The 16,476-nt window shown below is 46.8% G+C and overlaps 1 protein-coding gene across 6 annotated transcripts in view; it reads right to left on the bottom strand.

Annotated features, from left to right (window-relative positions):
• Positions 1–16,476, bottom strand: part of FUBP3 (far upstream element binding protein 3) — a 47,924-nt gene that overhangs the window by 17,193 nt on the left and 14,255 nt on the right. For 3 of the 6 annotated variants that reach the window (XM_074362407.1, XM_074362403.1, XM_074362406.1), the window contains exons 3-8: positions 9,371–9,404; positions 6,960–7,009; positions 6,530–6,601; positions 5,190–5,247; positions 3,031–3,193; positions 1,635–1,733 (exon numbers count right to left, since the gene is read on the bottom strand). In XM_074362407.1, coding sequence (XP_074218508.1) covers positions 1,635–1,733; positions 3,031–3,193; positions 5,190–5,247; positions 6,530–6,601; positions 6,960–7,009; positions 9,371–9,404 — 476 coding nt within the window. Of the gene's footprint in view, positions 1–1,634; positions 1,734–3,030; positions 3,194–5,189; positions 5,248–6,529; positions 6,602–6,959; positions 7,010–9,370; positions 9,405–15,476; positions 16,410–16,476 lie in introns of those variants that run through there. The other 3 variants (XM_074362409.1, XM_074362408.1, XM_074362405.1) reach the window with 3 other exon arrangements.

The following is a 16,476-nucleotide window of genomic DNA, read 5'->3' as shown; positions in this document are numbered from 1 at the left end:
TATCCATCATTTATTTACAAATGGTTAGGCAAAAAAACTAAACTAAAATATACACACAAATGTGAAATAAGTAGGTCGGGGGTATACAAATGTCCACTGTACTAGCTCTTTAATTTTTCTATATATTTGAAGTTTTTCCACAATAAAAAGTTGGGAAGAGAAAAAAAACAAAACAAAACCCCAAAATCCCCAAACAACAATTTAAATACAGCAGACAGCTTCTCCCAAATAAAAACCACAAAATACACAGTTTTAAAATTAAAAAAATACTAAAAACCTTTCTTTATGGTAATTTTCCTGCAAATTCATGAAACATCAATGAAATAAGCTCCTTGCCCGGGTATTTTTCCTACAAAAGATAAGTCAAAGAAGGCAAGCGTGGAGGGCTTCTGGGAGGCAGGCATCCTGGCGTCCAGCACAGCTCTCCACTCCGTCCACAGAGCTCTACGAAACCACAGCGGCAGAGCCCAAAAGCTGGACTGGACGAGTTGAGGGAGGAAAGGTTGGTGCAGCCTGACAGGTTATAACGCGGGGGGGACCCGACCAGGCAGGAGAGGAGCGAAGGGCTGCACTGCTGACTGGAGCCTAAGCAACGAAGCCATATGTAATCACTGGCCCTCAGTTCTGTTGTAAAATCATTATTTTACACACAAACCTTGACCGAGAAAAAACTACCAACAATACCATTTGAGCTGAGCTGAGCGACAGTGTTAAAAACTACGGGAGCAGAAGTTGATGCAACATTGTACACTGACTGTATTTCAATTAAAAAAAAAACAAGAAAAATCAGGGGAAATCATCTGCCAGAGACTGGTGACCTCCACTGGATCTGAGCCCCAGAGCTCCTACAGGGGGACGGCTGTGGCTGATGGCTCGCAAGGTGCATCACTCTGGAGCTACTCTAAGTGCAGCAGAGGCAATGCGGGCTGCAGGGGACAGGAAAGAGAGCATTCCTGTCTCGTGGGAAGAGACACAATCCTACACCCACAGCCCACCCACGCTCCTGCTAACGGCCCAAAAGCTGGAGGGTGGAAGCACCTCAGGTGATTCAGAACTAAGCCCCTTACTGCTGTCAGCACCTGGGGCCGTCCTCTGTGGCACACAGGATGCCTGCTACGAGGCCACACAGGGCCTCGTGTGGTACTGGCACCTCTGGTCACCTCCCACCTCAGCTAGAGTTCTTACAAAAACAGGTTTAGAAAGAGAACAAATAAAAGCCTAAATGGAGCCTGCATCTGAGCTGAATACAGGTCGACACTGAAAACTGCCTCTAATCAGTGCTTCGCCATCCAACAAAACCTTCTGTGTTTACAGAAAAGTTCTGCACACGGGCTGTCGCTGACGGCAGCCACCATCCACACGTGGCTCCGAGCACTCCAGGCCAGTGTAAACGAGGAACTCACTATGTAATTGGAATGAATTCCAATGGCCACACATGGCCAGCAGCGCTTGCGCTGGCAGCACAACCCGAGTTCCTTTCATTGTCAAACTTGGTTTGGGAAGACAGCTTACCTTAAATCAAGGAACACCCAGTTTTGTAACTTTCTGAATGACATAAAAAAGTGCTCCAAGTACTCCTACTCTGATTGATACTGCTCCCCCCCGGGACCTGCTTGACCCAGTTTCTCTCCTACCTGTACTTTAAACGGGTCTCCAGTGATGCGAAGAGGCTTGTCTGCCCCCGTCGGCAACGGGCCATCCTGGATCATGACCATCTTCACACCTGTCCGCTCCTGTGGGCACACACGGGCATGGCTCTCACTGTCACGAAGAGGAATGAATACAGGGCGGCACCACAAGCCGCAGGGGGTCGGTCACGTCCACGCTAAGACACATCCACCTACACAAGCACTGCCCTCCGAGCCGGCCCGGGAAGCCGGCCTGAGAACACTGCCACGCCAGCCGCGCCTGAGAGCTTCCAAGCGTGACACTCAAAACCACTTCCCCAAACTCTCCTCCTTTTCTGGTCCCTGGAATACTTAAATATTACAGAGCTATCTTCACATAATGCTAGGCACTGAGCCAGGTGCTCTACTGAACAGCATCTGGTCAGAGCTCCCGCGCAGCCCTGAGAGGGAAGGGCGCCGAGCAAGCTGCCCGAGGTTCCAGAGCCGATGAGGTAGGCACCGAAGTTTGGATTCTGGGCTTCTAAACCCTGAACTCTTAAAAGTCCATACTAGAGCACCTTCCACAACCCCAGAGCACACAAGCAAGTCACAACTCCGATCCACAACTTGCAAAGTCCAAAAGCTCTGAATTAAAAATTTGTTCCTAACTGAATTTGGCTCCAAAACTAACCTGAACTCATGTAAGTGAATTTCAAGACTTCCTCTCGTTGAGTGTGACTGTTACTACATTTGGCCATGGGAAGATACATTTGATTACGGGGTGCAGCCCCAGACCTTGCTGGGGGTATTAAATTCGAAAACACAGTCAGCCCCAAGCATCTAAGATGAGGGACTCTGGAGCTCACAGCAGCAGATGCTCACGGAGCACTTACTCAGTAATGGGCTCTGTGCTGAGGGTCTTATATAATATAAAATACCGGGTATTATTTCAGCTCATTACGACAGTGAGGCTGACACTCCCTGCTCTTACAGACGAGGACCCTGAGCCTTAGAAAAGTACCTGAACATAGGTCTAAGATCACACAGCCAACGAGCGGGAGTGCTGCTGGCTGAGGGCCCCTGGCTCTGGACACAGTACTCCTGTCCGAGATGTTGTCACCTGACGGTAAAAGCAGTCCTGCCAGGGCTTCATGGCCGTGGTGGATGCTGCAAGTTCACGGGGACCCCAGGACTTGGGAGTCATAGCTGGCATCAATCAAGCCTGGTCACAGTAAACGTTCAGGAAACATCTGGAATGGAGAACTGTGGAAGCACCTGGGCAGAGACTCTGAGGGAGCTCTGCACCGTGGTGCACGGCCTGCCCAGCTGGGGAGAGCCACAGCCACAACAAAACCTCCCGAACAGGGAAGCTGGAGAAAGGTGAAGGCCTGCTAAAGCGCCACTCTGCGAAGGGCTCACGTACCTGCAACTGCTTGATTGTTTCCCCTCCTTTGCCGATGACCAGACCCACTTTCGAGGCGGGGATGAGAATCTCCTGGACTGTGCTGTTGCCGTCTATGTCATTATGAAAGCCGGGTCCATTCCGACAGCGGTCCACGATCTGGCCCAGGAGCCGTTTGGCTTGTCTTCGGGAGGGAAAAGAACCACAGGAGAACCAGCATGAAATGAACACTCCAGGCGCCCGGGAAGGGGAAACACGAAGGAGTCAAAGCAGCCCTCCAGCCAGCTCCAGCTCCTGCCCCACAACCCAGGAGGCCTCTGCCATCCGCCACGCTACTGGGCTGGAATTTAAAAGCAACACACACCGTAATGCCAACGTCCCAACGCAGCCCCCTTGCAGTCTGCCCTCTGCTCATGCCTGTGTCTTGTATTCATTCCACAGACACGTCTCGTCTCTTACTGGGATGCCCTCTGCTCTGGTGGCAGAGTCTACCTTCAATCCCTCTGCATCTCTCTCTGCTCCCCAGTCCAGCAGAACCCTTCTCACAGAGTATACGCTCAACAGACGTTTGTTAAATAAGGGCAGGAGAGAGAGCAATGAGAAAGATGGGAAGAAAGGAAGCAAGGGTTAGTAGTCACCGTCAGAATTCCTAAACTCTGAATTTCTTCTCCGTCACCAACCAGAATGCTCGATGACTTTTAAGCTAAGGCTACGAATCACCAGTTTGGTTTCAAGGGGTGGGAACAGGAGGCAGGGCTCGATGCAGCTGTACAGTTATAGTCACCTGCTTTGCTCTTTCTCATGTCAGATTTTTAAGATCCCACATTTCATGTGGAATTTTATGCTGCTTTCTCTGGAGATGGGGGAGGGAAACCACAGTGTTAAAAAAAACAGCACAACCCAGCCTACCGAGGTCATCTGTGGGGCCAGTTTCCTTTTCTGCACCAGAATCTCCCCGGATGTCACTTGCAGTATTTATTCTTTAAATCACCATGCATAATCTATCTTGTGGTTCCTTTAACAGGGAAAAATTCAGCTACTAAACAGGCTGGTTGTACCATGCACTGAGGAAAACAAAATTGTTTCCTCCTAAAGTTATAATCCCACTGTCTTGACTGCTTGGGTAGAACAGGAAGCAGGAATATTTAGAAGAGTAGGAAGAAAGAAGAAAAAGGCAGGAAATACTGCTGCCTTTTGTGGTCTCGAGCCTTTGTGTATAGAATCAGCCTTGTACTCGTCTCAGTTACAGCAGCTTTTTAATATTTTGCTTGTGTACTAGATTAACCTGTGTTGGAAGAAAAATGCCTTGACTCCAGCAAAAGCATCCTGCTCGCCCTATAATGCACACCTGCCAGCGATATTTATTCTGGTTCACTGCTTGCAACGTTACAGCAGAACAAGAGAATTTAAACTCATCTAGACTCCCTGAGAAATGGAAACAATAAAACAGCCCTACCTATTGAGCCAGATATAATCTCAGCATCCCTGTCCCCAAACGCAACACTACTCAGTAGATTGAAAGAGGAGAGCGAGCAGACTCTACGTTAGTACATGCCCCTTCCCCAGGAGGTTCTTGGATTTACGAGGCCTACATCTGGTACAAGGCTCCGAGCATGCGTGTACCAGGGTAGGAGAGCAATGCTGGTCTTAAGGCTGTTGTAAGGGCCCCAAAAGTCAAGACACCCTCTAGCCGGTCTGTATGGCCCTCAGAGTACAGCAATGGCCACAAAGAGTGGATTCATTTGCTTCACAAATATCAGTGGAATCGGCCCCAGCAAATGACCTGACACCAGGATTCTCAATGGTGCACAAAGTGACAGGCTCACTAATCCAGACCTGCTCAGGCAAAGGAGGTATTAACAAGGAAGAAGTAAGTTGATTAGAGCATTCAGGCAGGGTGAACGTACACTCTTGAGAACCTCATTTATGAAGGAAGTGTTATGACAGCTGTGAGAAATCTGTAGGGTCTGAAAAAAAGGTAACACCCTGCGTGTTTAAGTAACGGAAAAACTCTCCTGGTGTGGCAACCTCCCAGATCCTTCTCTATAGAAGCACCTGCTTTTGGGGCCAGACTGCAGCCCAGCTCAACAGTGTTCGGTAACAATTTTGCCCTTCCATTTCTCCCCATTTGGGGAAGGAGGAAGAAGAGTGAAAGGAAAAAGTAAATAAAATAAACTTACTCAATACTTTCTGGGGTTCCGGTAAGTACACAGGGCCTCTCTGGAATCCCAGAACTCTCTATAAGAAGAATCAAGAAGATGAGGTGTGTTGGTGGGCATCAGGCAACCTGTACCTTTGCCTCTGTGTACAGACTGTCTCTCTGGGCTGGTTCCTACATCAGCCCACAGAAGCCCAGGCTCCCAAAAAAAGACAGTTTGCCTCCACTTGTGGAGAGGATATCAAGCTGGTAGCTCCACCCTAGAGTCTCAAAATAAAAACAGGTCCTGCAGGGGAGCTGGGAGGACGCAGCAGAGGTTTCTGAGGTGGTCCTAATCACCAGTCTCAGGTTCGTATCTGACCCACTTGTGTGCTCGTCAGTGCTGAGTCACTTAACATGCTTTTCCCTCAGTTTCTCCGTTTGCAGAGCACTTTGATGCTTATTTGTCTGCAAATAGCTCTGAGGAACACTAGTAAGGAATTTAATGGTATGCACATCAGAGTTATTACCAGTTATTGCATGAATATCCCAAAAGAACAGTGACATCTATGTGGAACTGGTTCTGGGCTATTCGACGGGAGAGGAAAAAGATCTTACTTTCCAACACCACACATGACGCTTTACTTTGACCCTAAAAAATTGCCTCTGAAAATTCTTACTCAAAGGAAAAAAAAAATTAAAGAGAAATAGCTAACAGCAGTAACGGCCTTCAAAACACTATACTAAGCATCTTTTAAAATGACAAACATTTCTGTAGTTGAATGTCCTCCAAACCCCCTCCTCCGCTGTGGAAAGAGGTCAAACTCAGATGATGAAACTATAAATAAAATGAAAAACTCTTCTTCCTCAATTTGTCTCTCCATATCACACGGTCAAAATGGACTCAACTGGGAAAGGTCCTGAGCTGTGTTGAACATGTGCTAATTTAGCCAGAACCTCCAGCTGGCCTCTTTCCACAAAGGGCAGGCACGGGGAGCTGGCGAGCAGTCTTCCGGCGTGAGCCCAGAGCCACAGGACTCCTCCACGCCCCACAATGTCTGGCATAACATTCTGGTGCAGAAAACAGTGGTCCTAGACTGGCAGGTGTGTAAGGGGCGGGGGGGCCACGTCGGGCCGAGAGCTGCAGAGGGAGGGCCTCCCCAGAAGCCAGATGGGCAGCACCATGTCTGGGCCCACTTCTGCTCTGGCTTTCCTGGTTCTCGGCTGGGAGGCCAGCTCTAGAAGTGCAAGGACCACGGCAATCACATACACTTACCCGAGCCCCTCAACTTCCAAGCAGCAAGCAAAGGTACTAAATCTGAAAGCTCTGTAAAAAAGACTGATTTCAGCCAAACTGAGATCTATGAAGAAGGTAGCCCTTACCTGAAGCAATCTGAATTTTGCAACCAGATTCTGCTTGAATTCGTGAAATCTGCTCTCCTCCCCGGCCGATAACTGAAATAAATTGAACAGGGTCAGAATATGCCCTTATGCTGTATTTAAGCACACATAAATGACTTAATTTAACAAACATTTACACTTGGCTCCACAGCACAACAGACGGGGTTGGACTCAGCGAGCCCGCAGAAATCGTACATGAAACACAGCAGACGATAAAGGGGGCTCTGGCTGAGGTGAGAAGAGAGGGGGGAGCCCACAGCCCAACATTCTGGTCTCCCCCTCAACCCAGAGAGAGACCTGCAGTGCTTCGGGGCTCCAGAGAACACAGTGTGCATGCAAAGCACCTTACGACAAGTAACACTCACACTGAGAGACAGGAATTAGAGAAAAAGTAAATAATGTGGCTACTTACTAAATCCAACCATTTTATCAGGTACTTTGAATTCTTCTGTTATTACTGCCCTAAAAACAAAGAACATTTTTGGAAAAATACATAGAATAAAGAATTCTGCAGTCATTTTAGGTTCCCCAAATTTCCCACACTGGCAATGTTAAAAGATAAAGACTTAAAATAAACCCTGCCAATGGGGCCAACAAGCCCACAAGCACCCACAAAGACTGTCACCTAACGAGCCCCTTGCTGAGTCACTCCTCGAAAAGATCTAAGCCTCCTCTTTCCTCATGTCACAGGAAGAAACCTCTGTTTCTTCATTAAACCATTAACTCCACTAACACCTGCCTTTCCTTCATAGAGCTACTCCCAGCACTGCTCACACCTGAAGACTTTTTGGGGTTTGGGAGAGCATTTAGACTTCTATTCTGGTCTCCTCCCTAGATGAAGAGAGATTGGACTACTCTCCAACATTCCTTGTTTCCCAATCTAATTTACTGCTTTCTGGCTTCCCTCCAATTTGTCTGCCTTAAATTAGGGTGAAACGCCCCAAATGGAACCAGTATCCAGCAGAGGCCTAATCAGTGTTGACCAGTACGGAATAATTACCTTGCTTACTCTGCAAGGTACTTCTGTCAAATGCTATCCCATCCATTATGTACTTTTTTTTTTTTAAACTACTGCACTGGCTCTTTCAAACAAGTCTTCAAATTTGCCATAGAGTGAGTGTACTGTGGACAATATCCAATTTGCCCAACACCCCAGAAAGCAATTAAATCTAAACATCTACCTTAGGAGGAAGCTAAATGCAAGCAGTTTAAGAAAAAAAGTAAGCATTTTAAAACATCTCTCACACAGCTGGATTTTTACCCATCATGGAAAGGACTGAATAAAGTGCATGTGTTCCAGGGAAGTGCAGCATTTAGCAGAAATGCAACAGCATAAGGAGCATCGCACTGCAGCATTAGGCTGGCAGCAAACAGAGTCTCCTTGCGGTTACATGCTCAGATTTCATACACACAGGGATTCTCTCCACCTCTTGGGATATCCGAATCCACACCGAAATCAGGCAATTCCTGGCTTTCTAAATCAGTAACAGTGTGGACGTTAATGTCAAGCCTCAGCTGACCTAACAATATACCCTGCAGTAAGTGTGGGGTCCCTGCTGGGACGTCCCCTGACTGTGGTGAAGGGCAACGGTGCTCCTGCTTGTGGAGCCACGTGCAGCAGTGCAGCAGAAGCTGCCTATGCTCAGGAAACAGTACTGGGGAATTTACTAGAAGGGGTTCAACACTATCACAACTCCGAATGTCACAAAACTCAGGCAGTTCCTCAGCCCCCAGGAACAATTTCAGCAGACTCTCTTTGAGGAAGACACCTATTAAGATGAATTGCTCTGGGCTTCCTGGAAGACAGAGCTCTACTACTCTAAATGCAAGACTGAAACTGGTCTAATGTACAAAGTATAAACATTTTGGAAAGTAAAATCCTGATTAACTATGGCTTTATAGGAAAGTTACATTTGATATTAACACAACCTCATTTAAATGACTGTATTTTTAATTCATTAAAAATGAAGCAAAGAAACAACAACAACAAAAATCCAGGATAAATCTTCTGGTTAATTGATGCCTAGTGATATCCAGAAACGCAAACATTTGCAGAGAATACAAGAGAATATAACTGTATCACTGCTGGCGAAGGTTAAGGATAACATGTTACAGTAACAAATACATGCAGAAAATCTCATCCCTTAGGGAAGAGAAGCTGCAGCAGCTTGCTGTATACTTTACCCTTTTCGAAGGATAATACTGTGACCACAAATAACCCATCTTACAGACTGGTCTTCTTAAAGCCCAGAGGTCTCTGGATCTCTCTAAAGCCTCAATGTTTAAGGGAAGGTTGTGAGGGGTAACTAAGGAAGGAATCAACTGGGCACCCATCCAAGGTTCTGTGGCAAAGCCTCTCACCACAGCAGCGGTGGGGCCCAGCTACCGGCTCCCCGGGCTGTGACTCCCGGAGAACCACACACTCTATCTTGTGGAAGTCCAACAAGTCACGCTTGTTCAGCGCATCTTTTCTCAAGTGACGAGGTTAAGGATTCACAAAACACTGGGAAAATCATCACACCAGGAGGAAAATTTCATTCTCTCCTTTTAAATTCAGTGTATGTGGGCAGAAACAGCAGCTCCAACCTCCTAGAAGTCTTAAGTTTACATACAATAATAGCAGATTTTTAGTACCTTGCATTAGTTTACCCCTTCAGCTTACACTGTCTTGGGAAGGGCTACAAAAAAGTTGAGTCTTAAAGAAATCTAGCCCATGGTTTTTCACACTCTCAACCTCTGACTTTCTAACACTCTAGTACAGATGGTGGATCAATAAACAATTAGAAATGATCAATAAATAATAAAACATAACCCACTGCTTACCTTTGATGTACCAAGGCCCCTAACTGGTTACCTACTGTGGCAAAGAGAAAGAGAAAAGAAAAATCAAAGCATTAGCACGGATAAACTAACTTCATCCTTACGTGAGTTCTTACCATTTCAGGGGGAAAAAATAAAGGCAAAAAGAAAGCAAACAGTAATTTAGGCTCAGTGGCTGAAATGAATGCGTTATATGATATGAAACAGGAGGGGACGTCTTGATCAACACAGTGTCTAACACAGTGTCCAGCTGAACGCAGGATAAGACATTGATCTGTGTGTCCACATGCTGAGAGGCCTGGGAGAAAATCCTGCTTGCTAAATCCCTCTCAGTTCCTACCTCCCTCCTGCTCTGGGTCCAAACTCAATGTAAAGATGGTGAGGGTTCCTTCTCTTTTTAAAACAAATGAGAAGATTTAACCTCCTAGCTTGGAAGCATCGTTAAGGACGGCTCCAAGGCAGCTGGAGTCACTAAGAACGCGCACATATGTTCCTGCCAGCCACACCCTGCCCCCCCTCCCCTCCCCAAAGCATAAGTGTCCCAAGGAGAGAATCTGGCCTCCTCCCTCCTCAGGCCCCTCACTGACCCACCATCGCAGTCCGTACGCAGTGGACGCTAAGAGTAAGCAATTGCCTTTCAAGCCCATTTCACAGAGACAACAGTGCCCAACAGCCTCATTATGAAAACCAATCACATTCCCACAAAACCACTTCAGCTTTGCTTATTTTGTTCATTTCTCCTCTTTTCAGCTATCGATGAGTGTCTCCACCACCCATCAGCAAAAAATGATTCTGTGGTGTTTCTCTCTCAGAAAATGCAGCCCAGGAAACACAGTCAGCAGCAGACAACGAAGAAGTATAACTTCTAACCATATTACAAGGAATTGAATGATCCGTACAATATGCTAACAAGAGCATCCAAAAGTATGACTCTGGGGAAAGTTATCAGAAGGACAGATATGAGCTAAGTGGGGAAGGATCAATTACATCAACTTCAGAACAAAGAGTGAAGAGTGAAGTGGTTTGACATCTGAAATACAGGACTCTAACTGCTCTTTCTGCTTGAACTTAACCCTGTCATCCTCTGACTGGAGAGGAGCTGACCATAAGAAGACCAAGGAAAAGAAACCATATTAATGATGTTTTAAAAGGAGAAGAAAAAAGCATAGAGAGACATGCTAGCTAAAAGTACACGAAGCTATTGAGTCAATACCGTATTTCTCCTGGATCGATAGCAAGATAATGGTCTGCAGCCAAAATATTGACATTATATACTATTAATCTGCTTATCTTGGGGAGAAGAGAATTATTTTCTATTGAATCTTAAAATTTTCTTTTTGCGTTTCCAGTTTGAATATGACAAAGGCCCTCACCTGGGAAGGCACTGCTCACGATTCCTAGTCCACGTGAACACTGGACAATCACCAGCTTAGGAAAGGAATCCTCATCACACATGCAGCCCTTGGATGTCGTGAGAGGAATGTCTACCGCCTAAGGCAGCGGATGTGAACCCAACACGCTGCAGGAGAAGGCCCAGGACGGAGTGCTGGTGAGTTTGGTTACTGTTCCTATTTAAGGGTCAAGCTCAGCTTTCCGGCTTCCTGTCAGAACTCCCCTCCTAAGGGTAAAGAATCTAGTGAAGACAGAGGAACTAAGATGTCTTGAAATGATGCAAACACAGAGGAGAGGTGCCTATTCCCCACATGGGGCAATGTGGCCGGACCTTGGCTCCTGGTCCCCTGCACTGTTCGCTAAGAGATGTCAAGGCTGATGATCTCCCGATATTTCAGCCAAAGAAGCCACCGTAACAGAGTAAAGGGTAACACTACCATAAGGAACTTCATGAGATTCATGAGAACATTCAGAGGGCTCACGGTCAAAAGCCATTTGAAATTCTGTGCTCATCAAAAAGAAAAAAAGGAAATTCCTTTTTGTTGGCAAACTACGTGTCACAGGTGTCACACACACCTTATCATTTCTGACAGCCAGCTGCTCTGCTGACAAGCGGAGGTGACAGCCAGCTGCTCTGCTGACAAGCGGAGGTGCCTACAAAGATGGAAAATAAAAGCGCACACACTGTCGTCCCACACATAGATGGGACTGCTGAGAGCCACACCACCGAAGAATGAAATCAAATTCAAAACCAGATTCAACTCTCTGAGTTGGCGGACTCTTAGAAAGGACAAACTGCCTCCTCCTCCATGCAAATGCTGGAGCCCAAAGGCTGAAATGCGTGATTTAAAGTTTCATTCCTTTCAGAAACATTCCCATTTGGTACCTAAAAATGAAAACCAGGAGTCAGATAAGGGGCATTGGGCATTCATACAGCAAACTAATAATGTCCAACTCCACAAACGGGCGCCTTGTCCCAGTCTTCATGATGAAGTGGGGTAAGATGAGGGAGGCACGTGGGAACACCTATCAAGCTCAATTGAATGGTAACTATAGTCATTTTACTGTGAAAAAGGAAAAATGCTGAATAAAATCAGTCCCATTTCCTGTTAATAGTACCTGCTGGTCGACAACGGTTCATTTGCTTCCAAAGCTCCCCCGTGCACCCTCCCGGCACAGGTGCGCACGCGCACACGGGCGTGGGCCTCACTCGCCCTGCGCAGTATGTAGTGGGAAGCTGCCTGGGCTATGGAAGAATAGGAGCTTCCCAGAGAAAACATTCATGCCACAATATGAGAAATCCCTTCTGAAGAGTAACAATACTCTGCCATTTCAGTAATGATCTTTGAAAAAAATAAGACGCTGGACACATTTTTTCCCCATTAGTGAGGAGGAAAGAAGCCTCCATCTTCCTTGCCTCCAAAGAAATACTAACAAAACATCACTGAGGAGCACATCCAACTTTATAATACACAACAACTTTAATACTTAAGTCCCTACTCCTCCCCCAAAAAAAGCCCAAGGGAAAAGCAGCCACCACCCCTTGTAACAGCGCGGACGACACACGCTGGCCTGGTGCACAGAGCAGCAGACCCGCGGCAGGTGAACGCGCAGGTCGGGAGGGGGAACGTCAGGGTTTCTCCATGACTGGCAAAACAAACTGATAAATCTTCCGCTTCAGCCTTCGAAAACAATCTTCCCGTGCCCTGCTTGGATTCCACTCTCCCCTGACTCTCACCAGTGCCTTTCCAAACCCCAGTTAAGGTCAGTGATACTTATAGTCAGCGAGCTGCAGTGACTTCTGCAGTTCTCAAAGCATTTTTTAAAAGCTTTTCTCCAAGGACAACACAAAGGCTTCCTGTGTTCTAAGACAGCACTCTCGCCCCAAAGCCACAAAACACTGGCATGCTAAATTCAGCTGAAAATCCCGAGACAAGTAACCTGTTACTAGTTTTGCAAACTATTATTTTTGTAAAGTGAGAGTCAATTCAAGTTTATCTCAATATCGTCCCTCTCACTTGCAGTCTCACAGGCTCTGTGAGTGGAAAGAACACCGCCACCAGCTTCAGAGAGTGCTTCTCGAGGGGCCTCACCTCACCTGCACGAACCCACTTAGTTCCACAAGAGGCCCAGGAGGAAGACGCTGTTATTACCAGTCACACTTCGCTAATGAAGGCGCAGTCACACCCGAGCCCTCAGAAAAGGGTCCGCGTGGCCTCTGCACCCCTCACGCCTTTCAGGCACTGGGCACTGTGCCAGGTCCTGAGGATAAAACGGTGAGCAAGGTCATCTTTGTCTTCAAGAAGCTTCAAGTCTAGTGGGGAAAGGAGAGCACTCCACGATGAGCAGCAACCTCGCCTCATCTCCAGGCGGCGGCGATGCTAGGAACCCCACCTGCACCCCTCCCTAGTTCAAGAGCCTATCCAAGAACCTCTGGAGGAAAATTAAGAGGAAAAATAAAGGCTAGAATGCTTATTTACAGCACTATGCCCTATTTTCATTTCATCCAGTGGTTATGAAATCAATTTCGGGGGTCATGACCAGGTTTATTAAAAAATAAAATAGCTTTTTGGGGTTGGCTTTTTTCACTCAGCACAATTCCCTGGACATCCAACCAGGCTGCTGCAGGTATCAATGGTTTGATTCTTACATTGCTGAGTGGCATCCCGTGGGTACCATGGATATACCAGATTGTTAACCATTCACCTGTTGAAGGACATCTGGGCTGTTTTCAGTCTGGCGCTATTAGGAAGAAAGCTGCTATCAAGATCTGTGAACACATTTTTGTGTCAACACAAGTTTTCCTTTCTTGGGAATAAATGCCCAGGAGTGTAACTGGCCTGAATGGCAAGTGCATGTTTAGTTTTTTAAGTTTTCCAGAGAGACTGCAACATAAGATGTGTTTTTAAAAGCTTATAAGGTGGTTCTCACATCTACCAGAGTAAAGAGCCACTCTGGGTCATATATTCCCTGAAAGAAATTCAAAAAGCTATGAACCCCTTTTGATTTGAAAATTAAATTCTTCCCTAGGTTAGCAGGTACAAATAACATTCAGGGACTGTATACACTTCAATTACAGCTCTGTTGCAGCACAGGAGATATAGCTCATTCATCTTCATGGAAAATGTCTACCATTTCATCTACTTGGCTTAGCCAACCGTCAAACCAACCAGTCAGATCATACTTTGCCAGGGAAGAGAAAACTCACTTCCTGTTTCCAACTCACACCTGTGTTAACGTGAAGCCCTGTGACTCTCAATCACTTCTGAATTATAATTCTAAAATGGACAGACCGTATGGAGGGGAGGGAGGAGGGGATAACACGAGCCTTTGCCGTGAGTTGCTATCTGGATAAAAATAAATTAGGCCCTGTCTTTTTTAATATCTCTCACCAAGACTCTCATGCTTTATCATCTTGGGATTCCCCACTCAAAATCTTGGACTCACCCCTTTTGAGGCATCTGAGGATTTTACCACTCCCAGTGATGAACCACCACAAATCAAAGGTGATGTGAAAAAAAAGGGGGAGGATGGAAAGAAGGGCCCGTGTGGTGTCCCCAGTGCAGACACACTTCTCAGAGAGATCCATTTTAGGAAAGGATGCACAGAAGTACAAGAGGTGGAGAAGGATTCCGTGAAACCAGTGCATCCCCCTAACCCCGGGAGGACGTCACTGCTGACGACACCCCTGACCCCGTCCCTACTCTGTGAAAAGCAGATCTTCCCCACCGCTCGGACTCTCAGGAACTGAGTTTTACTCTTGGCTCTTCACCCCTGCAGCATCCATGATTACCCTCCAGGTAGGGAAAGTACCCACATCCCTGAGATGCATTTTCCTCTCACTCCCAAGTAGAGACTCAGGCACTCGCAGGGCCTGGCCTGATGAGGTGCGCACAGAGGCCACAGTCCAGACGCCCCACTATGCGCCTGCAAGGACCCTGGCCCGCACCACCGCTGAGCTCGGGAACCTCTCTTCCCTCTCCTCTTTCTCCTCTCCTTGAAAGCCTGGAATTTGAGACAATGTTTCCTCTTCATTCTTTTTCCCCCCCTCTCTTTGCCTTTTGCCACTGAGTGCTGAAACAAAACTTGAAATATTCTATTCCAACCTTCCTGTAAATAATTCGTTAGTACACCTAAAACTCTTCTTCCTTCACTCCACAAGAAGATCATCAATACAAACAATATGAAATTAGAAAGTGTGGTAAATCTAAAAAGGTACTACATAAATATCAAAGAGAAGTCTTTGGTAGAAAGGGCAGGGATATTTTCAAAGTCACCAGGGTTACACCTACCCCTGGCAAAGGCAGGAACAGTGCTTTTTCCACCCGAAGTTCTGACTTTGATGCCACCCTCTACAGAGAGGACAGGGAAAGAGTGTGGTCTGTTTGATTCAACTCAAAACGCTCAAGGGGACATGGTTACCTAAAGCTCTCCTGGGGTGAAAAACTGAAGATGCTTCCACTGCTCCTAGAAATATAGAGGGGACAGTGGGAGAAGAGCCTTTTCCAGCTGCCAAACACCTCTACAGTGAACATGAGAAATCATGTGTTCTGTTGGGTAGTTGAGGCAGTTAGAGAATGGAACCTGAGACAGGGAGATTTGTTTAAGGAAGAGGAAGGTGGGACCCTCTGCACACCTTCCTAGATTAAGAGTAAGCAAGTGTTAGAGTTAATCATTTAACAAGGCTGATTTTAGATCAGAGGTTGGCAGACTATACCTGAAAGCCCGCTGTCCGCTTACAAACGAGGCGCTGGCACGCAGCCACGCTCACTGTTTACGCATCATCCGTGGCTGCTTTCCAGCTCCAACGGCAGGGCTGAGTGGGTGGGACACAGACCATCGGGCCTGAAAGCCGAAAATATTTACTACATGGTCCTTTAAGAAAAAGCTTGTCAACTTCTGATTCTGATTAAATTTAAATCTGTACTTCTAAACAACTTAGCTAGTACTATTCTCTTACGTCTGGTGCTTACTTTTCCAAAATTTCCTAAATGCTAATCATAGGATATGCAGAGGGAGAATTTAAGTATCAAGCGTTTACTCACCCACTCTATGAGGTAGGTAGGGAAATAGAGAAACCGTCCCTGTGATCACAGCAGGTAGAATGTAGCAGGAGAGGGAGGTGATGTACCCTCATACCTGCAGAAACAAAGCAGAAGCTATGTGCCCCAAGGAGGGGACAAGTGAACTGCTTTGGAAGTCAGAGCAGAGTGCAATTTACTAGCCCCTGGTGAGGTGGGTATGTGAAAAAGGGAGGAAGAAGGGAAAAGGGGATGAGAGAAAATAAAGAGGCTAGGTGGCACCTCAGCAGGGCACTGAAGAAAGTCAAAAGATGAGGATGAGGACAGCTTTCCAGGAGGAAGCCGCATCAATTCTGAGACTGAAGGCTGGGAGTGAGCCAGGTGAAGAGCTGGGATGGGGGAAGCGCTTCCGGAAAAGCAAAGAGAAGAATGTGACCAGGCTGCTGCAGGGCGCGAGGCCAGAAGGGCAGGGCTGCGCTGGCCAGCTTAGGAGGGGCTGGGCCCCTGGTTACCGAAAGCAGTCACAGAGCAGAGGGATGCAGCTGGCTTGACTGGCTCCAGGGGTAGCATGAAGAAAGTACCAGGTGGAAATGTTGCTGAGATCAGCAGCGAGCTTTCTGAACTGGTAGGGTGCACCTCAAAGGCTTAAAAACATAGGTGTCAAGACTAAAGATGCTGATAGTTAAAACTACCTTA

Source organism: Camelus bactrianus, chromosome 4, assembly GCF_048773025.1.
Source record: "Camelus bactrianus isolate YW-2024 breed Bactrian camel chromosome 4, ASM4877302v1, whole genome shotgun sequence".
In the NCBI taxonomy this organism is placed as follows: Eukaryota; Metazoa; Chordata; class Mammalia; order Artiodactyla; family Camelidae; genus Camelus; species Camelus bactrianus.
This window is presented reverse-complemented; position numbering and strand designations above follow the sequence as displayed.